At 42.4% G+C, this 24,244-nt stretch overlaps 1 protein-coding gene across 3 annotated transcripts in view; it reads left to right on the top strand.

The window, feature by feature from the left end:
* Positions 1–21,234, top strand: part of RHBDL3 (rhomboid like 3) — a 127,533-nt gene extending 106,299 nt beyond the window's left edge. For all 3 annotated transcript variants that reach the window (XM_075119237.1, XM_075119236.1, XM_048819295.2), the window contains 3 exons: positions 3,197–3,297; positions 11,146–11,206; positions 15,569–21,234. In XM_075119237.1, the coding sequence (XP_074975338.1) occupies positions 3,197–3,297; positions 11,146–11,206; positions 15,569–15,840 (434 nt within the window). In that variant the 3' untranslated portion in view covers positions 15,841–21,234. The remainder of the gene's footprint in view (positions 1–3,196; positions 3,298–11,145; positions 11,207–15,568) is intronic.
* Positions 21,235–24,244: the final 3,010 nt, after the last annotated feature.

Below are 24,244 nucleotides of genomic sequence, written 5' to 3'. Positions count from 1 at the left end.
GCGTGACATAGGAAAGCGTGAGCGAGCAGCATGGCAGAGTGAACTGCAGCACTGAAGATGTTGCGTTATGGTCTGTCAGAGCACAGGAGTGTTGAATGCCAAACCCAAGTCGCATTGGTCCTGATTCTGTGAGGTGCAGAGCGCCTCCTGCGTTTCACCTAAGGTGTGTTGAGGGCCCTCAGCACTTGCCAGGGTTTGGCCTGCGTTCTCTTCGTCTTCGTTTCTGTCTTGGCGCAATGGGCGGGATGCTGACCTCCCTCACTCTGGCATGGAGGATTAGCTAGGGAATGCTGGTGAAGTGCACTGTCCCAGGCACGACCATCCCCTCAGGCCTTGGCGCTCTGTCCGCTTTCGAAGTGCTGGAGTCACGCTTGGCTCAACTGGCACTTCGTGTCTCATTTTACTTATGAAGCAAGGAACTCTGTAGATTTCCAGTTATTTCATCTTAATGGGAAAATCAAACCGTCTGGCTCTAATTTTCCTTTCAAAATGACATTGATGGTAACAGCTAGAGTAAACAAGGTTAATATGCAGTACAGGCCGCACGCTGCCAGAACCGCTGCACAGCTGAATAACCCATGCAGCCAGCGTCACCAGGGAAGCGCTGGGCCCCGCTCTCATTAAAGAGAGAACAAAGTCGTTAATGGAAGAGAGTTTAACTACCAGGCAGCCAGCCACTGCTGTTCTCCAGGACGTCCAGCATAGGGAGCTACAACCTAATTCCCAAGAGGAGTATTGGAAAGCTCAGCATCACTGGCCCTCTGAAGATGTCAGACAAACTCTGAGTGAAGCTTGGTATGAACCAGCAGGTTTCCTGGCAGACTTGTCAGCTGGTTTCTCCCAGCACTGAGCCCAGACCTGCTCGGGAGGTGTGAGAACCTGAGGCTGGCTTTGGGGGAAGACACCAAAACACAACAAGTTTAGCATGGTTTATATTATTATTAAATATGCCTATTTTGGTAGCGCTCAAAGGCCCCCGTCGGGATGGGGCCCTGCTGTGCTAGTCACTGTACAAGCACAGAAAAGAGAGAATCCTGGCTCTGAAGAGTTTACAGTCTATAGAACAATGTGAACGCTTTGCATGGGATGCTCTCCAAAGTCCCAACCACCCACCCACACATTAATGATGTAAGCTTCCCAACACCCTGTGTTGTGGGGTGGTGTATAAACCCATTTCACAGGCTGGACAAACTGAGACATGGGGATATCAATGGTCAGATTGTGGGTTCTGTTGCATGAATGTGTAAGAGAGGACAGAGAGCCCTTCTTTCAGCACCTGGTGCTTGGTGCCCAGAGTGCAAGATGTGGGGGAGTCAGGGCCACCAGCAACACTAGATAGCCCAGGACCTCAGTGGCTGGAAGAACCACAGCCTGCTCCAGAGTGACTTGCCCAGCCTCACACAAGAAGTGAGTTGTAGAGTTGAGAACAGAACCCATCTCTCTTTCTTAACCACAGGAAGATCCTTCCTCCCCAGCATCCCTTCAGCTGACTTGAGAAACTAACTCTGGAGCTCTGGTTCTCTTCCCCATGCTGGGAGGGCAGAGAGGTCTAGGGCCCAGGGCACTGGACTGAGACTCAGGGGGTTCAATTCCTGGCTCTGCCACTGACATTGTGTAAGTTACTTCAGCTCTCTGTGCCTCTGTTTCCCCTCCCCCCACTTTGTGGGTCTCATCTGTTTAGATTGTGAGTTTTCTGAGGCAGTGACTGTCTCTTAGTATCTGCATGTGTGCGTGCAGTGCCTAGAGCAATGGGGCCCCAACCTCAACTGTGGTCTTTTGGTGTCATTGTGATACTAGCAATGAATGAGAACTGTATCAGATGCACAGATATTTTGAGCCCTGCAGGATGCCCAGTGGTCAAGAGGGAAAGGCCCTAAACCGGCTGAAGAAAACTCTTTCCATGTTGGAAAAGGAAGAGTCAATAAAAATGAGGAAGTGACTTGACTGTGCCCTGCTTTAGCTGGGCCTTTCTCCTCCTGGCCCTGCATGGATGGGCCATCAAGAGGTTACACACGTGTTTGGAGCAGGAGGTGTTGATCACTTGATCGTTCTGTGATTTCTACTGAGTCAAGCTTGCATTAAGAATAGTTAGCATTTCTCTTCTGTAGGTCTACAGGCATTTTACAAGGTGGGCAAGCATCATGAACCCCATTTTATACAGCGGAAACTCACACAGGGGGTTGCTGGCAGATCCAGGAATAAAAACCCTCTTGACCGCCAATCCAGTGCCCCAGCCACTGCATCTTGCTGCCTTCTTGAAACCGTTTCCTCTACAACTGATTCATCCTTTTGTCATCTCGGATTTAAACTTCTGTGCACCATTCTGATCCTCCATTTGTCACCATCTGAGTTACTGTTACCCTTCCCTGCTCTTACATCTTCCTAAGTAATAAACTGCACTTGTTCACCCTTAAATCAGAACCCAGTGATCAGTCACGAGTCTCCAGTTCCTCCTCATTGTGCAAATGTTTATCTTGCCAGGACTAAAATCACTTCCATTTTATCCTCTGGGGGACACATTTATTTCTTTGATGGTTCTTCACTGTTTTCACCTAAGCTGTGGTTCCTTTTGCTGAACACATTTTAAGATACTGTTAAGAGCTGGGTGAAACCTGGTTATAGGTTTGAGATTGACAGCGGTGTCATCCTTCAGTTGACATAACTGTCAGCATAAGCCCCCCTATGACAAAAGGAGTGTATAAACCCACCCAGGAACTTTTGCCGAGGGGTGTGTATATGTGTGTTGTGAGAGAGAGAGAGAAAGCAGAACACAAAGCAACTAAGAACCAAAGAGAGAAACCGAGAGAGAGAGAGAAAGCAAAACAGAGCAGCTGCAAGCACGGTGGCTGACCCTGATCAAATGTATTTGATGGTAGTTTTAAAGTCGATGTAAAAGAAAAGGTGTCACTTTCCTGGCAGTGCTACTGGGCTTAGTCAGGTTCTCTAGTCAATTTATTCCCCTCCCCCAGTATTGCTGACTGCAGCCCCTAATTAGGGTGACCAGATGTCCCTTTTTTAAAGGGACAGTCCCGTTTTTTGGGACTTTTTTTTGTATAGGCACCCATTGCCCCCCACCCCTGTCCTGTTTTTTCACAATTGCTATCTGGTCACCCTACCCCTAATGCATAAAAGAGGGTGCAGGTGGAGAGTTCTCCTATCAGGGGGAGATGGTAATTAGCTGTTTTCTTCTTCCAAGGTTCCCTGGCGGTATCAGTAGCTGACATGACTGCGCCAGTGGTGGGTTCCTCTGGAGGGGTTTATGCACTCCTTTCTGCTCATCTGGCCAACATAGTAATGGTAAGTACCAGAACGATTGTCAAGCCTATTTGAAAGGGGATGAATTCTGGGAGACTAGATGGCTCTGGGGAGATTGGCAGTGGGGCCTGTCATGGCTAACTCAGCAGTCTGAATCGAGCCTGGGTCAATAGTGACAAATATGGTCACAATCTGATGATTTCTTGGCAGCCTGCCAAGGATGTGAATGGGCCATAAAGAATGAATTGCCCTCTTTTCCCTAGAGGTGGTCCCTCTGCCCCGGGGTTGAGGTACATTGGTTGGAGGGGATACTGTATGTGGGAAGCTCTCAGTGCTCCCGTCCATGCACTTCTTCTGTGCATAGAGGACTTCAGTTTCCAAAGCTGTCAATCTGCCACCTTCAAACTTGTTGAATTTTTGTGTGTTTATTCACCCTGTCCAGATCTGGATCTGCCCTATTTTCTGTTTTCCAAACTCTCCCCTTCTCTTTGGATTTCCATGCCCCTTATCACAGGGCACCTACACAAAGTCAGGATCCCAAATGCAGGTGCAAATATTGAATGTAAATAAACCCCATTGGCTATGTAATAAAACTTATTTGAAATGATCACCAAAGAGAATCAGGAAAAATCGAGCAGCTGGAAGAAATGGTCTTTCGCTAATGCGGGCTGCATAACAGTTATGTGGCTTGCTTTATAGAGAGAAGGTTCATTTCAGCATGCACAGAGCCTCATACACTTTGGACTTCTACAGTGCATATAGGCTGGAAGGATGGCCCAGTGGTTGGGACGCTAGCTTGGGAGTCCTGAGTTCAATTCTCTGGTCTGCCGTGGGTTTCCTCTGTGACCTCAGTCTCTGTGTGCCTGAGTTCCTGATCTGTAATATGGGGATAGTAGCACTGCCTTACCTCATGGAGGTGTTGGGATCATAAGTACATTAAAGGTTGTAAGGTGCTCAGATGCTATGGTTATTGGGGGCCATATAAGTGCCTTGACAAATATAGAGCCCAGGTATGTGACTCCTAGTTTCATATACAGGATACACTTTCCCAGTTCTACCTGTGTAAAAACTGGCCCCATGTGGCACGACAGTTCAGCTCTGTGCTTTCATCTCCACTCTTCTTCTTTTCTCCTTGAGCTTTTTTATTGTGTAGCAGCCAGTTAAACAATGTCCTCCCACAAGGTCTAACACACACACATGAATTTCCAAGATGCGTAATTCACATTAACTAAATGCCTGAAATAGACCATTTGCAACTGAGGGTGGGGGTTGTATTTTCTCAGAGGCATAGCTTTATTGATGTCTTGGTACCTACAAACATTTGTGCAGAAATTACACTTTCATGAGATTAACGTTTTCTCTTTCTCTCTCTGCTCCTGCCCTTATCCCCAATCACTGGGCATCAGACTAAGAATTAAGGGTCCAGTCCTGCAAGGTGCTGAGCCCATTGAGCTCCCAATGATTTCTATGGGAGCACTGAGGCTGCTCAGCATCCCAGAAGAGATGCTTCATCTAGGGCCCTGAAAATTTTAGGACATTCTCTGATGCATGTGGCCACTTGCTCATACACACTGACACTTACACCTGCAGTTGCACTTGTGGCTGAGACGGATGGCAGTTTCCATGTGTAAATACTGAGATTTGTACCTTTAAGAATTTGGCCCTAAAAGTATCATCATAATTCTATAGCCCTCTACGGCTTTGCAGTTGCATGACTACAGTGAGCAGAGAACTCGGATTCGTATGTGCCCCAATCACAGCATCCCATTCCCCTTGAGATACAGGAGAATCTCTGTTAGCTGAAGATGATTTATGACACACTATTGAGCACTTCTGCTTCTATCCAGTAGAGGGCAGCATGCACACACACCCATCCACCCACCAGTAAGTTCATTCATTTTTAGTGCATTGTTCAGGTTTCTTGAAGTGTTGCATCATTTGACCTTTCAGTTCTCTCCTACTTAGTGATTGCCACAGTAGCACAAGTCACTTTGCAAAATGATCAGTAGTATACCAAGAAATGACTGAACTGACTTTTATGAACCTTTCCTGCCTACCTGTTACTGGTGCTTATTCTTTCTTTCTCCCTTGCTCACTTAATATTCCTGTGAGAATCTCTTACATAATGAAAAAGACGTTTTGCATTTGCCACTCCATCGCATCCGTTGACAATACTCGTCTTTTTGCACGGACGGTTTGGAGGGGGAAGGGAAAGTATCTCATCTGAATCTTCCATTTCCCTCGTGCCTCCTGGTAACTGAAGGAAATTAAAATATCCCTGCTTGTAAAAAACAAATAAATAAATAAATAAAATTCCTGAAAATAAATAAAATAACCAACAAGAGCAAGAAATAAAACATCTCACCCTAAGGAAAATAATAAGGGAAAAAAAGCCAACAAAGCTGCATAGAAATGAAGAGTAAAGGAGGAAACAGTATTAATCAGCATGAGCTCAGAGCCATCTGACTATGTTAGCTGTCTCTGTGGACAGAGAAAATGAGTTACTTTATTTTGCACAGATTGCATTCTTGCAGCTGCCAAAGTGATTTATACCGAGATCCCACATCAGACTTTGTATATTGTAAAATACATTACCACCTGCTACATCAGGAGCTGGACCCGGGACCCCATTAATATTTGTTTTTTTGGTGTGTAGATTATTTAGTTTGTTGTTAGTTTGGCTGTAGGGAGCTGTTCTGGAACCTCTTAATGCTTTGATATCTCACGCTACCTTACACAGGCACAATTCCTTTGGAAAGAATCTAACTGAGATTGGGTGCTTAATAATAATACTGCTTTGCATTTCTAGATACGTCAGGTGACAAGAGGTATATAAGAACCTAAATAGAATAGGGCTCTACAGCATCTTCCTTGTGAGGATTTCCAAGCGCTTTAGAAATGCAACTAAATTAAGCCTGCCTCATAGCACTCCAGTGAATTGGCTAAGTATTATCATCCTCACTTTACAGATTTGGGAGTGGATGACAGAGACTTGCCCAAGGAACCTGTGGTGGTCCATGTGTCTTAACATTCTGCAAGTGTCTAAGTGTGGTCCAAGATGCATAATATTCTTCACAGTGTGAACCCATATCGAACGACAGGCAGGCAGGCTTTGGCAGTCTTATTACAGTGCTGGAATTTGCTTGGTAGAGCAAAGTCTACAAACATTTCTGTACATTTTCTTTCTTTTGGAAATCACGTGCCCATAGGACTTAACTGTACTAGGAAATTACAGTGTATTAACCCTAAAAGTTACCCCAATTAGCTGACACGATGTTAAACATAACAGTCCCTGTCTATGCTGAGTAAATCACCTTTGTTAAAGTGTTCTAATGCAACATAGTTTCCCAGTGTAAACAAGCCCATAGTTGGTGTATCTTTCATCCCTGAAACCCTGAGTGTTTCCTGCTAAATATAATGCTATTTTTATACTTAGGTTTGGAATATTTTTATTCTTATGGGTTTCAACTATATTAATGTTTATTTCCAAGGATTTTTTTATTTTACGTTTTGTTACCAACCTTAAATTTTGGCACTAGCTGGAAATTAAAACAAAACTTTATACCAATTTATTTAAAACCTAATTACTTTAGAAGTTGAGGTTCATAAGATTCAGAAATAGGACAGTAATATTATCAGACAATCCTATTTTAGAATAGCTCCCATTAGTTGATTTGCTAGATAAAACTGACAGCATTAGCTGTCTGAGAGTGCAACATATATGTATTTAATTTCTCCATTCTGTAACTTTTTATTATTAATGTGAGAAGATATTTCAGTCTTTTTGGATGGAGGGAGAAAATGTCAGTTATAGACACTGGGTGATTTAAAATCTAATCCTTCCAATCTATATATAAGTATCAAACCAGACTGTTGACCTATAAAGATGTAAACTGGGATGAGATATGACCCCTTTATGAATGCTGACCTACTTGTGGGCTCCTAGAAATTTACATAGCAGTCTGGCTCCAACTGAAGTAAATTGGGAGACTTGCCACTCAGTCCAACGACAGAGACATCTGTTGCTTACAATTTAACACATCAACAACCAAAGACAAAACCCCTGTTTTGGATGGATGTATTTCATGTAGAGATGAGCCAAAACCAAACTCTCAGATCCAAACAGCCTCAAACTCTGGAGAAATTTTCAGAAGTCTGAACTTTGGGTTTGAACCATTGACGTCAGTTGGAGTCTTTCCATTGATTTTAATAGGGTTTGGAACAAGCCCTTTGCGATTGGCCCCATCTCTGTAGTGGATTGATCCCAAGTGTTCAGGACTGGAGTTTGGAAGTCCACTTCCAAACTGTCCAGCTAGGGCCAGTGTCAGTTTCATGCCTCCCCTCCCTAACCTGTCCTTTTACATTTTGCCTTCCATGCATATGGATGTAGATCAGGACAGACCAGTGGAAGAAGTGGGAGACCTGTACACCAAGGAAAATGCTCTTTGTGTGTTTATTTGTCTTATTAGCCTATTTTATATAGATTGTTAACTAGACAATCTTTTCACTGAATTCAGTGCATGCCTAATTGTATCGCCAACTCTTCTGCTTTCTGTAGCTCTTTTGTACAGTTTCTTCTGTAGGTTAAATCCAAGTCCGTAAAGAAAGGGAGCAGATGCAGGCCGATCCCACAAAGAATTACCCGAGTGCTGAATTTTGTGCACTCTGAGTAGTCCCTTTGAAAGCAAAAGTCTCCTCAGGTCGATAGGAGCTGTCCATTGGTCTCAAAGGGCTTTGGATAAGGACTAGGTTATATACAGTTCAGCATGTGCTTCAGTCTTTACAGGATCAAGGCATTAGATTTTTCTAAGCTTGATGCTTTGGCTTCTTCCTTTATTAGAACACGTCTTCTCCAGGTGTGTGTGTGTGTGTACACACAGATTTCCACACAGATTAGTACAGATATAAATTGAGTGCAATGCAGATCAGATCTGATAGCTGGCTCACAACAGATGTGGTATTATACCAAAGGCTCCTTATTGCAAAGATTACTGAATGTGGTTGTAAGCTGTTTTCCAAGATTGCTGTGAAAGGCTGGTCACATGGAAGGGGTCTCTCAAGGAAATAATGGGATGCCTGAAATTCTTGGGGATGGAAATCAATGAACTAGTGACAGAAAAGTGGAAATCATGGTGAGAAGGTGAGTCAGTGGCTTTAGATTTCTCATGCCAGTTTGAAATGGGGCGAAACACTTGAATTGCTACTGTCAGCTGTGATGAGCACAACCATGTGCCAGAGTTCCACATCAAGTGGTCTGGATCACTCTTTGGCCCAGATACCAACGGTTCAAATCACATCAGGAAAAAAGGCAGAGTCTATATGCATAACATAAAGCTGAGTCAAAAGGCCCTTGATCCTCAGGGCTTTCATCTCAACCTCCAGGGAGTCAGTAGTTTCTCAGAGGCAGGCTGGTGTGTCCTGGCTGAGAGCCATTGCTCCTCAGAAATCCCAAGCTTTTCTGTCCCTTCTTTTTCTTCTTCCTCCCTCTTTACAGTTGGGCTTGCCCTCATTAGGCACCACAGCAGTGGGGGGTGTCGCTCCATAATTGGCATTTATCACAGCTGAACTAGGGCATGGCTACTTTGTCTGTCGCAGGCAGGCAGGGTTCTTAACCCTTTCCTGCCTTTGTTTTTGTGGGAGGGCTTGCAGATCCCATCACAGCTACCAATGATTAGATTTCAGTTAAGATATCAAATGTGATCTACAATGTATGCTCTTCCATACTGCTAGCCAAGAGTAGTGAGCTCTTTGGGGCAGGGATCATCTTTTATTGTGTGCATGTACATTGCCTAGAAAAATGGAGCCACTATCTGGGCTGAGGCCTCTAGGCACTATTATAATACAATACTTAGATTCTAAGCTCCTTGGGGCAGGTGCTGTCTGTTTTGTTCTGTGGTTGTGCAGGGCCTCGCACAATGGGGTATGAGTCCATGACTATGGCTCTTAGGCATACCAGTAATACAAATACATAATAATAATTAATAATAAATACTAACCATAGACATCGGGCTCCAGAAGGAGCGTTTCCAAACCTCCTTGGCTGGAATGAGGGGTTTGCTTCAGCACAGGGCTTTTTTGACGTGAGAGAGGAATAGGGAGACTATCGTGGGAGGGAAACTCCCCTCTTCTAATGCAAGCTTTAAAGATAATGCTTGTATTCTGAAGTTAGTTGCTTCTTCTCCCTGGTTTCAGAATTAATTTTAACCAAACTAAGCACCTCCTGTGGCTGGCAAAATTTAGTAAAAGTTTACTAAATATTCAATAATTTGAGAAACGTTTTGCTTTAATTAAGAAAAATAATTAGTTCTGTTAGTTTTCATTATGCCAATTAGTTGCCTCCAAGATGCATTTGCTTCAATGGCCTGTCTAATGTAAATATCCTTTTATGGTATTTCTAAGGCACTTATTACTTGGTATCTAAGTGTTTGCACTGAAAGAGGATAAGAGAAAGGATTAAACTCCCATCTGTTTGTTTGCGGGCCATAACCTAAATGATCTATGTATTTAATATAGCTGGCCAGGAAATGGATTTTTTTCCCTCTAGAAAGTTTTGACTTTTCATCAGAAAAACAACCACTAAAAAGCTTTTCGCTGCAAAGTATTCTGTTTTCAGGATTTTGGTTTTTTGATGAAAAGTCAAAGTTTTCCATAGCAAGCAGAAACTTTCTTCAAAAAATTAATCAAAAACCCAATTTTCTGTTGAAAAACAGTTTAGATGGAACATTTTCAACCAGCCCTAGTATGTAAGCCCTGAATATTCTGTCTAACCTTTTCCCTCCAGACCTGAGTTCATCCTTTAAATCTTGAGCACTGCAAACACTGCTGCAAACTTCCAGGAGGCAGATAATATCAGTGTTGGTTTATTGATCCTCTGATGTGATTTAGCTCAAGGGTGTGAGGTCATTCAGATTTCCTGTTTGCAAGAAGTAGAGGGATGCTGATGTCTCCATGCTCCTTCCTATACTGTTTGGATCAAAAGGAGATGGTAGGGGAAGAAAATATATTACTGTAAAGAGGGAGAAATATCTTGGTATCTCATTGTTTTCAATACTTGTTAATGCCTCTCTCATTACCCAAGAACATTCTTCTCCCTTAGTTCAGCTGGAGGAAGCAAGTGTGTATCCTGTTCTTTCATTCAGAACCCAACCACTTAACGCGTTGGTGAGATGATAAAAGAGTTAACTAATTATATTCTCTCTGCCCCTTCAACCCCCCACTACAAACCCTTCTCTGTTTGCTAGGCTTCCAAGCTTTGAGGACACACCCACAAAAATAGACCTGCAACATGTTTTTTCCAAACTTAGTTTTACTGAGTCCTCACTCTGTGTGCAACTGTGTCCCTGCCCACAGACACACCGTGGATTGCACTACTGTACATTTCTAATTCAAATTGCTCCTTCTTATCATTTCTATGTAACATAATCTAAAACCTGACCTTACCTCCCCACGCGTTTCCCTCACACCCAGTATGAACTGTAAACATCCATCAAGGAGCAAAAGAGCGTGACAAAAGAAATAGAAGTTTAAAGCCCATGTATAGCTGAGGGATTAAACAGGGATTCCCAGTTCTGTGGATTTACTATGCTTTCACATCTTCGTCTTCTGACCAGTAATGTGCAGAGTAAAGAAACAGAAGGATTCAGCTGATTTATGAGAGCTGCCTAATCCTTAATTTGATGCGTGTCTGCTTTTGGCTTGGTGAGTTGAGAACCCTGAGGAGTGTGGCAAGGGCAGCACCAATTGGAGCAGAGCTTCCCATTATGTGTGTGTGGCGAGATCAAGTTCCTTGATGTTCAGCAAGTATCTAGATCCGTCTTCAGATTTCCACGGCATAAAAAGATGCATACATGGTACCCAGCATAATTTTGTTTTTGTTGTGTCCTTTTTCAGAACTGGTCTGGAATGAAGTGCCAATTCAAGCTGCTGCGCATGGCTCTTGCCTTGATCTGTAGTAAGTATTGTAATACGTTTGGTGCGCACATAATCCAGTTTTGTTTACCTTTGTCATTAGTGGTTATGCTAACCCAAGGCGGTAATTTGGCTCTATCGCTTGGGAACCAGCAACCGGAATTCACAGCAGCAGAAACCTGATCACTCTAGAATGCAGAATCTGGATCCAAATGTTAAATGGGAGCATTTGAAAATGTACGGTTCATTGTTTAGCAGTGTCTGGCGTATGGACATTCATGAAGATCTGGGGTCTCGCTGCTTCTCTTTGAACACTCCAATAGGCAATGCTTTAATAATAATAATAATAATAATAATAATTAATGCACTGCACTTCTACGGCACTCTCAGTCTGAGGACCTCCGAAGTATTTGGCAGGCACCAATGAAGTAAGCTGCTCCAGACCCCTGTGGCAAGGAAGTATTATCCCTGCTTTCCAGAAGGGGAAGGTGATGCACATAGAGATAGGTTTCAGAGTAACAGCCGTGTTAGTCTGTATTCGCAAAAAGAAAAGGAGTACTTGTGGCACCTTAGAGACTAACCAATTTATTTGAGCATGAGCTTTCGTGAGCTACAGCTCACTTCATCGGATGCATGCATCCGATGAAGTGAGCTGTAGCTCACGAAAGCTCATGCTCAAATAAATTGGTTAGTCTCTAAGGTGCCACAAGTACTCCTTTTCTTTTTGCACATAGAGATAGAGACCAAGGACAAAATTGTCCAAAACCATGATGTTGCATTTTAAAAAGTAATGTAGGTACTTAGGAGCCCAAGTCCCATTGACTATCAATGAGTCTCACTTAGGCTTCAAAGGGCCAGTTTTTCAATGGTATTTAGGTCCCTAAAGATGCAGACAGGTGCCTAGTGGGATTTTTAAAAAAACCTGAGCAGGCAGGAGTTAGGTGCCTCACCTGATTAGATGCTTTTGAAAATACCACTTGGTGTCCGTCTGCATTGTTGGGCCCCAGTTATTTGCCAAGGTTACACTGCAAGTCCGTGCGAGAGGTGGAAATAAAACACTGACCTAGTGACTCTGAGGCTGCGGCTTTAAGCCCTAAACCATCTTTCTCATGTTAATTTGAGTGCTTGAATGGGTAAGTTATCCAGCTGCTTGGACAGCTAATTAGTGGGGACTAGCAATTCTGAATAGCCTACTACAGGCAGTCTGTCAAACTAGTGGTTATTATAATATATGTATGATTATAAAGGTTTATTTAGCGCCTATCACCTGAGTGCCATATAAAAGGCTATAGACTAATTCTGCCCTCAGTAAAAAGAAAAGGAGTACTTGTGGCACCTTAGAGACTAACCAATTTACTTGAGCATAAGCTTTCGTGAGCTACAGCTCACTTCATCGGATGCATAAAGTGGAAAGTACAGTGAGGAGATTTTATATACACACAGACCATGAAAAAATATACATTGTAAGGAGAGTGATCACTTAAGATGGGCTATTACCAGCAGGAGAGTGGAGCCCATCTTAAGTGATCACTCTCCTTACAATGTATATTTTTTCATGGTCTGTGTGTATATAAAATCTCCTCACTGTACTTTCCACTTTATGCATCCGATGAAGTGAGCTGTAGCTCACGAAAGCTTATGCTCAGATAAATTGGTTAGTCTCTAAGGTGCCACAAGTCCTCCTTTTCTTTTTGTGAATACAGACTAACACGGCTGCTACTCTGAAATCTGCCCTCAGTGACTCCTACCGGTCAAAAGACAAAAGCCACCCAGCTTCATAAAAAAAGCAAAAGGAGCTGGAAGGGGAAGGGGGGCCAAGAAAAGCTAAAACTGCTGGCAGCATCAGACACTGAGCTCTACCGGTAGCCAAGGCCAGGCTCTGCTAGACCAACAAAGGAAACAAGTTCTTCAGCTCCACCAAGAACCACCTGCACCAGCCCCCTCAGGGTCAGCCATGGGACCAACTCAGGAGTGCCCCAGCTGGTCACAGCTGCCACAAAGGGCATGGCAAGAGGTAATGTCAACTAAGAATGAAAGGCTGCATCTCTCCTCTTTTGTCTTGCTATGCAAAAGTGAACTCCCAATGCTGGTGCGCAAGGGATGGGCTCATCTGGAGAAAAAAAGAGGATAAAATGGATTTCCAACATTCTGTCCATGGCAAAATATTTTTCCATTGATGTGGGGCTTTTGTAATGTCCAAGTTAGACCCTGTTTCTCTAGGTCAGTGGTTCTCAACCAAGGTTACGCGTATCCCTGGGGGTTCGCAGAGGTCTTCCAGGGAGTATAGCAACTCATCTAGAGATTTGCCTAGTTTTACAACAGGCTAGGGAAGTCAGTACAGACTAAAATTTCGTACAGACAGTGACTTGTTTATACAGCTCTATATACTATACACTGAAACGTAAGTACAATATTTATATTCCAATCAATTTATTTTATAACTATATGGTAAAAATGAGAAAGGTAGCAATTTTTCAGTAATAGTGTTCTGTGACACATTTGTATTTTTATGTCTGACTTTGTAAGCAAGTCGTTTTTAAGAGAGCTGAAACTTGGGGTATACAAGACAAATCAGACTCCTGCAGGGGGTACAGCAGTCTGGAAAGGTTGAGAACCGCTGCTGTAGGTCACTTGTCTGAATCAGGCACAGGTCCATAGTGACTGAAACCAGCTATCAGTAATCTATGCGAGGTGAACTGATGGACATAGTGCAGCTGCCAGAGGACAACACAACTGCAGTCAGTTTCTTTGCTGGTAATTTCATCAGAGAAGCCAGGAACTGAGTAAAGGTAGAACAAATCTCTCACCCCTAGAGGTAACCCTTCCAGCGCTGTGCTCAGGCACATGGGCCAGGAGGTGCAGAGAAGCTTGTGTTGCTGCTGCTGACTATGTTGTGCTTGTTCTGGGCATTCAGTTTTCAGAGCCAGTTATCTCTGTAGTGCTACATTACACTGTTTAAATTACAAAAATGGAAATGTAAAAATCTCAACCAGAGTCCTAGAAATAAATCTGGAAGCCTAAGAATGCCTCTCGCACAACCTCCAATTGAGATTTTTCTCTACAACTTAGTCCTAATTCAAGAAGAAATTCTGATTTAACATTTATAATTCATTTGTGATTCCAGCCATCTGCATTGCCTTAGGCACTGAGTGCGAATTGAAGGTACTTGGGCCTATACAGGATCAAGCCCTTATGTTGTAGGTTACTTTACCTGCATTTGAATAGATCCTTCAAGGTGTGCTGGCTGGCTACCTTGTGGGCATTACCCCAGGAGCAAACATTTGAAATCCAGGTATGGAGCCAATACTTATAACTTAAAATACAAAAATGATACGGGCATACAGATAGCATAATCATAACCAGCAAATCATAACCTTTTCATAGACATCTCACTTGATAACCTTTGTACCAGATTTGCTGCAAATATATAACCATGGTTGCAACAATGATCTATGTGGTCATATTTTAATCAGATAATGTCACAGGAGTACAGAGGTGATCTGATGTGCCTGACTAGGGAGAAAACAGATATGTCATGTGCTGACTGGACCAAGTGAAGAGGAGGAAACAGCCACCAAGAGGGAGATTTAAAGGAAGAAAAGATTCTACTGAAGGTGTCTTTGTTTTTACAAAAAAGCAACGAGAAGCATCTAGAGCTGAGAATTTCTGATCTAGATCTCTTTTTGAACTCCCACAAAGTTTGGGGATGTACAGAGCTGTGGATTTGGTTTGGCCCAGTCATTAAGGAAAACCAAAACCCAGATTCAGGTTCCTCTTCCAAACATGTTTCTGCTGCCAGGCTTATCAATGACTGCCCAACAGCCACCTGGCCCAGCTCACACGGAATATTAAGTAAACAAAACAAGAAACCCTGTCATTACAATAACTGCATGAAGGTTGATTCTCTCTGTCTGGCATATACACAAGATCATTTGGGTTGCAGTTTCTGTTGCTTGCTAAGATTATCTTTGTGTTCTATGGTATGTCTGTGCAGTATACAGTACTGAACACATGGTCAGTGCTCAATGAATAGTAGAGAGTCCCAGCCAGCAGGAAACCAACCAGAGCCCTAGGAAACACCAGGACAAACACCGAAAATAAAAGAGCACTTCACACGATCTGCCTGCACTGATGTTTCATGTCTGATGTACAGTGAGCTGATTGGCCAAAACTGGCCTATATCATCCCCTTTGCTTGTAGGAGAGTGCACTTTCTCTCTGTTCAGTAAAGCAATGATCTCTGCACTATGAGATAGCAATAATGATCATGAGATAGCAAGAGATGTTTATGAAACAGCACATGCAGTTCTCCAGTCATTGACTTGAAGGAGCCCCAAGTGGAGGTAGAGAAGGATTGAGATGGACAAAGGGCTTATCTTTTCTCTGTCTCTCTCTCTCTGTTCCAGTGAGCTTTGAATTTGGAAGGGCTGTGTGGCTGCGGTTCCATCCATCTGCTTACCCCCCATGTCCGCACCCAAGTTTCGTCGCCCACCTGGGCGGGGTATTGGTTGGCATCACATTGGGCGTGGTCATCCTAAGGAACTATGAACAGAGACTCCAGGACCAGTCCTTATGGTGGATCTTTATTTTTATTTATGTCGTCTTTGTATTGTTCGCCATCTTTTGGAATGTTTTTGCCTACAATCTATTGGATCTGAAGCTACCTCCACCTCCTTGAGAGCCTGGGACAGAGAACTCTGGAGGCAAAAAACTTTTTCATCTGCCAGCTATGTTAAATTAATCAAAACCAAGGATTTATTTTTATATGATGATTAGGGGATAAGTAAATGGTCTTCTGAAAATGCACAAGTTAAGGAAACATGTGACATCGTTTCTAACTGTACTGTATGCTGAAGAAGATTATTTAAGCTAAAACCTAACAATAGAACTGGCCTGAGAGAAGTTGGAACATGAGTCATACAGGTACTGTTAACACTCAGTAGGGACCCAATCCTGCAGCTTCTCCATTGTGGCTATTCCCCTGAGGAAGGGCTGCAGGATCAACCCTATGTTTGTAACTGGGCATTTACCACTCGCTTTATTAGCACACACATTGATGTTTAGTCTGGGTCACTTAAATTTTTCCAGGTTATGCTGGATCCATGACTAGTTGGTTTATGAAACTCCTGTGTTTAACTGAATAGTAAAACAAAAACAAGCTTCACTTTTACTAACTAGAGCATAGGTGCTGGAATGAGGGGTGCTGCTACACTCGCTGGCTTGAAGTAATAATGACAACCCAAATACATGGTTTCTGCCTTCAGCACCCCCTCTATAAAAATTGTTCCAGCACCACTGAACTAGATTCAAGGGACACTGACAAGGCAAATTGAATTTGGTTTTAATGGTTGAGTTTGACTGGTCAGCCATGCCACTACCATTGTCTTAATACTTGAATGGTTACTTAAATATTTAGTCCATAGTTTAGGCTGTCTTAAGCAACTTCCAAAGGGGCCAGCAAAACTTAGTCACCTATCATGGTAGAGATTGATCTTCAACTAAATGTCAAACAAAATTGCACTAGAAACCTTGGGGATACTATAAAGTGGTTGTTTCAGATGGGACACTGTATCAGAGGTGGCTCTTACCATCAGTACATGTTTCACTTGATTTTTACAACCCGTTGTGGTAAATAATTGGGTGGAGGCAGTTTAGGATTTTGCTAATGTTCAGTTGTGTTTTATATTGGTTGACAATCAGGTTGTTTTCTTCTGCCCTTTCTTTCTGGCTATGTATGGTCTAATGCCCTGTCTGCAAAGAGTTTGGAAAGCGTGTCAGAACTTCTCCAGCAGGGTTTGCTTAAACTCAGTTCTTGCTAGAAGAGTGTGGACATGATTTCCCTCAACAATGTAGATGGGAAATATGCAGGTTATAAAACCATGCTACAAACCATTCAGTATGCTAGAGGCTAAGTTTATCCACCAAAGTCAGCAGAGTTACACCAGGGATTTATTTGCCACTAGTTTCCTACCCAAGTGTGTCATCCCTGGCTTGGCTGGTATGACCAATGCTTGTAAAATACTGGGAATAACTGTTGTGCGTGGACACAAAGTCTTGCCTAGGCAATGGACCTTTAGGGGTTCCAAGCAACAATTAGTTGTGATGCCTTTTTGCCTAGTATAGTGAGGGCACAGGTTTTATAGATTCCCTAACTGGTTTATAGTACAGTTTGTAAAGCAAAAAGGCCTAATAGCATGATTCACCATGCCTATATAGACCAGGGAAACCATTTAAAACCCTTTGTAGCATGGGCTTTAAGCACAAATCTCTAGTAAGGTGCTTATGTTATTTCACATTTCACTGTTGACTGCTAACTGCACAGCAGAAAAAAAAACAGTCCAGGAAGGTGGAGGATTTACCCTCTTATAGGTTTCCCTTAATTCCTCTGCCCCTTCTATATTGCCATAGATTTTAAGGCCAGAAAAGACCATCAGATCATCCAGTGTAACCTTCTTTGTAACACAGGCTTTAGTCATGAGGAAATTCTATGGCCTATCTTCTGTCTTAAATGGATGCCCTTGATAACACAAAAAAGGTGTGTGTGCAGGGTGTGAAATTCACACCTGTGCAGAGGGCCAGCAGGAGGCCTATGCATCAGTTAAATCTCACCTAAGACACATACTGGAGGCTTAGGTGAGATGGATCAGGTCATAGATCTTGTTGGTCCTGTGTATAGGGGTGAATTTCACCCATCCCAGAAGATGGGGGTAGGAGACATGGCTTCTAAATCACAACCCGAGAGGGTCAAAAATGCTCAAGTTTTGGGTGGGAATTTTTTTCATTTTTTTCCATTAAAAAAAATTTTTTTTTGCTGGACTGTTTTTGACCAGCTCTGTTTCCAAGGCTTGTAATTCCCCCTAGCTGGGGAAAACAGAATCCTGACATTGTCTCCTGAGATCTGGGCACCAGGTCTGGAAACAGGTGGCTTCCTAATCTCTGCCAAAGACAAGCTCACATAATTAGATGATTTGGGCACAATTTGGAATCAGCAGCGAGTTTTGTTTGTCTTTCAGTAACACCTCTCTTTGTTCCTGAGCTTTATTCTCTTGCCCACCTAGATGATGCCAGTGCTGATGCTGAGGGCTGTGACCTCCTCCCAAGTGTTAACTCAGTGATGTTCTTCATCTGTCATTTTAATCCCTGCTGCTTTGGATAAAACACTCTCCATGGTGAAAGCCTGACTCCACTAAACTCAATGGCAAAGCTCCCATTGACTTTTTAAGGGTATTAAATGAGCCTTATCTGCAAAGGAAACTTTTATTTCCCCTTCTTCTTGTGCAGTGTCTGAAAGTTTTGAAGCAACTGCAACAGCAACAAAATTGTTCCCTTTTAGTCTGAAGCATGGTTCATAAGACCCCACTTCAAGGAAGCCTTGTAATAGGAAACCATAAGGCCTATTGTTTGAGAGCACTTGTGGGTTTCTTTGGTATGGGTCCAATTCCAAGTTATCCAAATTCCAAATTATCCCTGCAGTTTGGAGCCAGCTCTAAACAATCACATGTGCAAGAGTTTGGATCCCTTGTTCCAGGTCAGGGATCATTCTGGGTGTTTCATAATGATAGATGCAGTGTAGTTGTAGCTGTGTCAGTCGCAGGATATTCGAGAGACAAGGTGGGTGAGGTAAATAAGATATTGCCTCACTCATCTTGTGTCATAATGATAGAGACAGCATCCTTGAGTGGGTGGGAGAGCAGGGAGAGAGGAATAACTAGAGATTAGATAATTAGTTGCTAAAAACATTATTCAGATTGGAGGAGGAGGACATCTCTGCTTCAGTCCCCTTCTCTGGATATTGATAAATCATACCTTTTACAGGTGCCTTTAAACTAGAGCTGGTCAGAAAAAAGAGGAGTTTTCCACATGGAAAATTGTGATAAAAATGAAAAAAAAAAATTGTGTTCATTGACGTTTTCAGCAGAAAAAATGACTTTTCATCAACAAAACAACAATTATTAGCCAAAACTTCCAAAACCCAGATTTTTTTTGTCTAAAAACTGAAAAATGTTTCTGGTTTCCAACCAAAAAAAAAAAACCCAAACATTTTTTAACTTTTAATTTTGAGGAAAGTAGACACTTCCTCACAAAAAAAAAAAAAAAAAAAGCTTTGTCAAAAACTCAATTTTCCGTCAAAAAATTATATGGAACATTTTCAATCTGCCCTACTTTAAACTTCATGAAGATTTCTTCCGAACATTTTTATTTTTGGACTGCACCACATGGGAAGGAATTTACATGCAAATTCCCAAGGAACCTCCCTTCAAGGGCACTCTCTCCCTCTAAAAAATCTCTGTCCTACCTCTGTGTAAAGGTGTGTCAACTGCCCCTCGGAGTCACTGTTACGAAGAATGCAGGTTTGTTGTAGTAAAGTGCTGCTAGATGGGTCTTTGGTGATGGAGAGACTATTTTACATCCCATTTCAGCCTCACCATGTGTCAGTATTTGAATGAGAGAGAGGGAAAGAAATCAACATATTATCCATACTAGATAATTGAAGGCTGTACTCAGCAGCTTGCATGTTAGAAAACTCCTCTTGACCTCCCTGAAAGAGGTATAGGATTAGCCCTTGAGGGCCTGTTTCTACAAATGCCTCTGTCCCAGCTGTACCTGTTCAGTGGCTTAATAATGGACTTTAGACTCCTAGGCCATCAATCTCCTTGTTATCTGTCATCCTTTTCCTAGCACTGGCCAAGATAGATCATCAGTCCAGGAGGATGAAGATAGATGGGGGGGATTCTCTGACCGTGGGACCATATTCCAGTTCTTCATCCATTCATTCATCTAGGCAGGGCTCCTTGGAAGATCTCCGCCAGCTTCTTCCATCCCTCCTTTTAATCCTGTGACCTGCCTCCCTAGCCCTGTTTGTGCATTTTTTTTGTCTCAGTGATCTGTTGATTTTTCTGTTCTGTTGCTCCCTCCCTCATCTGAAGGAGCAGGCCTTCATTGCTTGGGTGGGCTCTGCCAACCAATCCCAGTTCTCAGTTAGGCTGACACCTGAAACCAGCACTAAATTCACACATACAGATGAATAAATCAAGCGTTTTATATTTCAATATATTAAGGGTGAATTCATCCACACACCTCACACAAAGGCAAGGAAATGAACATAATCTATGCTCAATGTCACCAGCTGAGAGATCAAGGGCAGTACAAGACACTTGGGCTGAGATCTTTACTCCCTCTTTTGAAAACTGTTTGATAGATTCTGACACTATTTTAAAGAGCTTGTGCAGTTTGATATTTTAAAATGGTTAATATCAATCTCAATTATGCTGTCTTTTAAACTCAGTGAGTGAATAGAGGATAGATTTTCTCTTTCACCTCCAGATGTCCTTGCTGTTGCCGGTTTGTGTCAGAGCCTTAACATTACTCGTCTCCAGTCATTTGTGGATGAATTGGGACTTACAGGCTCTTCTCATCTGGTCACGAAGGAGCAATTTACATCGTGAATTGATTTTCTTTTTTTTTAATTCAGCTGCTACCAGAATTTCACATTATGTAGTTCAACAAAATGTGAATGTATTGGACCTTACAGATACTTAATTCACACACTCTCTCTGACATTATGATCAACATGAAGACACTAGTGAGTGGTGTATATTTTATAACAAGTTTTTTCTTGTGCTAATGTCCTTGGACAAGTATTTCATGGTGAAAAGAAGAGATGTGGTGAACCTGTAAGAGCTATTCCCATAGTCGATGTTGAATTGCAGCACAGCTACTGTATAGGATTATCCAGTATTGGGCTTTAGGGAGCAACCAGATGGGAGGGGTAATGAAGACTGACTCAGAATCTGGGGACACGAGTAATACAACTCTTAGAGAGACACCTGCTGGTCAATTCAGAGGTTGACACTGGCAGCTGCTTTCACTTAGAACTCCATGCTGATGGCTCCTTCTCATGGGAGCCAAAAAGAAAGAAATTAATAGGGGCCAAAAAAAAAAGCACCATCCAGAATGAAAAGATGAGTGTACAGTCAGTGGGAGTTGCAAGTTGCACCTCTTATTCTTAGATCCTTGGATCTAGAAACAGTTTTTTGCACACATCACTAATATTAAATAAAGGAAAAAGCCAGATAAGGAGGGATGGGATATGAGCTCACGAGAAATAACCTCTACATGTGGGTTAAGGAAGAAAAACTTTTAACTTTTGCTAAATCTTTAACTAAGCATTTCATGTCCTTTTTCCAGTCAGCCAGTAATACTTCGCGCTTACATAGCATATCAAAAATATTTATGAATCTTCACTACTTGCTTAGGTAGAAATAAGTATTTTATAAATGAGGAAACTGAGGCTAGGGGAGTTACAACTTGTACAAGGTGACAAAGTGAGCTTTTGTCAGAACTGGGACAAGAACTCAGGGATCCTATCTCCTGGACCATGCTCTGTCCAATGGACCATACTGCCTCTGGTTTTCAGATTGGAGAATTTGGGTTTTAATTTGTATACAACAGATGGAATCCTATGCTTGGTCCCAAAATAGTGTGGCCATCTCACAAAGTCAATAGACCTCCTAAGATGTCCAAGATTTTGTGCCAACATTTTATTCTTGCAAGATTTTGGGCTGGATTTTCAAAAGCACTTACCGTATATACTCAATCATAAGCCGGTTCGTTTATAATGGGTTCTCAAACTGGGGCTCGGGACCCCTCAGGGGGTCACAAGGTTATTACAGGGCGGGTCGCGACCTGTCAACCTCCATCCCAAACTCTGCTTTGCATCCAGCATTTATAATGGTGTTAAATATATAAAAAAGTGTTCTTAATTTACAAAGGGGGGGTTGCACTCAGAGGCTTACTATATGAAAGGGGTCACCAGTAAAAAAAAAAGTTTGAGAGCCACTGGTTTATAAGCCGACCCCCCCCCTCCCCAGATGGATAAGTAAAAATAGAAAATTTTTATGACCCATTCATAAGCCGACCCTATAATTCAGGGGTCGGCAAACTTTGGCTCCCGGGCCATCAGGATAAGCCGCTGGCGGTTTGTTTACCTTGAGTGTCTGCAGGCATGGAGGTAAACCTAAGTAAACAAACTGTCCCAGCCCGCCAGCGGCTTACCCTGATGCGTCGGAACAGCAAGTGGTGGGAAAATTTTGGGCGAGGGAGAAGCTGGCGGTCAGGGGAGTAACCCCTATGACCACCCCCCACATGACCCTACCCACAGCCCGGGACCCCCACACTCTCCCCATCCCATCCCTTCCCACCTTAGCTGGGGCGGACCAGGGGAGGATGTCTCTGGCCTGGCTGGAGCTGCTCTGGCAGGCGCGGCTGCAACCTGCCAGCCGCAGAGCTGCAGCTGCTTCAGAGGTTGAGGGGAGAGCAGCGTGGCCAGAAGCGGAGACACTCTGGCCCCATCTCTTCCCTTCTGGCTTTGCTGCCTCTCCTTGCCCCCTCTGTTGGGGGAGGGGCTGTGTCCCACCTCTCCCCCTCTATACCTGTTCTATACCGACCCCCTTCTCTGATGCTTCCCTTTTTTACTAAAAAAAAATTCAGCTTATGAATGAGTGTATACGGTAAATAAGTTAGGAGCACAAATCCTATTGATTTTCATGGGACTTGAGCTCCTAACATACTTAAGAATTTTTGAATATCCCACTGTTTGGTTTTACCTGAACTTTAACCAGACCTGACCCCATGTAGGCATGTTCAGATCTAGCAAGCCAAAGGCCAATAGATTTGGGGTTCTGGTTTTGGTCTTTCTCTTATTATTGTAATTCTTTTTCTTTTAAAAAGTGACAGCCTTAGGGTACTGTGTGCTGCTGCTCAACAACTCCTACAGCTCAACGCTTCACAGCACAGACACTGAGAACTCGTTGAAGATGAAGGCAATATATTCAGCTGTTCACTAAAAGAATAAATCATGTGTGAAACAAAAACAAACTGTTTTAAAGGTAAATGTATTATTGTCATCATTAATCTTTGGCTTTTAATGGGAAGAAGCTCCCTAATGAGGTACTTTAAAATGCCAGAACATAGTACAGCAAATTGACATTGCTGAGCACTTTACAACACGGGACATGAAAAATTCCACAGGCCTGATTTATGCAGCAAAAATACATTAATTTCCAATGAGTTTAGTAGACACATTAGTCACCAAATGTATCCTGACTCCCCCACAGAGTCTGTTTAGTTTGCAAATAAAGCTAGATTTATGTGGCTTGATTTTCTTTTGCTTTCATCATCAATACTAATGCCTCCTCCAAGTGTTAATCACAGAGCACCAAACAATATAATTCTGCCTTAAAAATGCTGAATAATTGATGCTTCACCATCAAGGGCTAGGAGAACAAAATAATATTTGCAAGGTAACACGTTGTGATATGTTTCCAAATATTTTTGTATTGTGTACATTCTGTATATTTTTGTTGTAACAAATATTATTTGAGCACAGCTTCCATTAAAGATTTGGGGGGCTTATTTTTTTTTTTAATAAAGAGTGAGCTTGTTAATGTAACATGCCAAAAACAAAAAAAACACCAACTTGCACAGAGGGATTGTGTTTTATAAGTACATCAACAATTAAAAACTTAACAAGAATGTTTTGACACGAGTGATTTGATTTCAACTTTTCTATTTCATCATTGACTATGGAGATCAATTACTTACGTTTGTGTTTTGTTGAAAGTGTGCGGTAAAGGAAAAAAATTAGGTTTCTGCCCCTTTTTTTTTCTCTATATAAGGTAGGAAGAGAGTGGTATCATCTGATTTTGTTTGTTTTTTAACTTTAAAAATTCAGGTCTTGTCCACTTTCTGATAACTGGAACACTTGTGAAATTATGACATCACAAGAGACAGCAGCCTAAAGGTGGAGAAGGGGATTTTTAACCCGTCTGTTTTAACCAGGCTTTATTTTGGGTTTTTTTTGTTAAAATATATTTACCACCAATGTCTAATGAACACTTAGGGGAAAATGTCTTTTACAGATTTGACACCCGCTTGAATTAAGAAATGGAGTTAATGGTCCTCCAGTAAAACAAGGAAAGACCATAAGTGATATTCCTGAAATTGCTTAGATATAAAACAGTAACAAAATAAAAAAAATCAGCCTGCTTTATTCATTGTAAGGGAGTAAGAAGGGACACAAT

This window comes from Caretta caretta, chromosome 14 (genome assembly GCF_965140235.1).
Source record: "Caretta caretta isolate rCarCar2 chromosome 14, rCarCar1.hap1, whole genome shotgun sequence".
NCBI lineage: Eukaryota > Metazoa > Chordata > Testudines > Cheloniidae > Caretta > Caretta caretta.
Note: the sequence above shows the minus strand (reverse complement) of the source record. Positions and strands in the feature narration are given on the sequence as shown.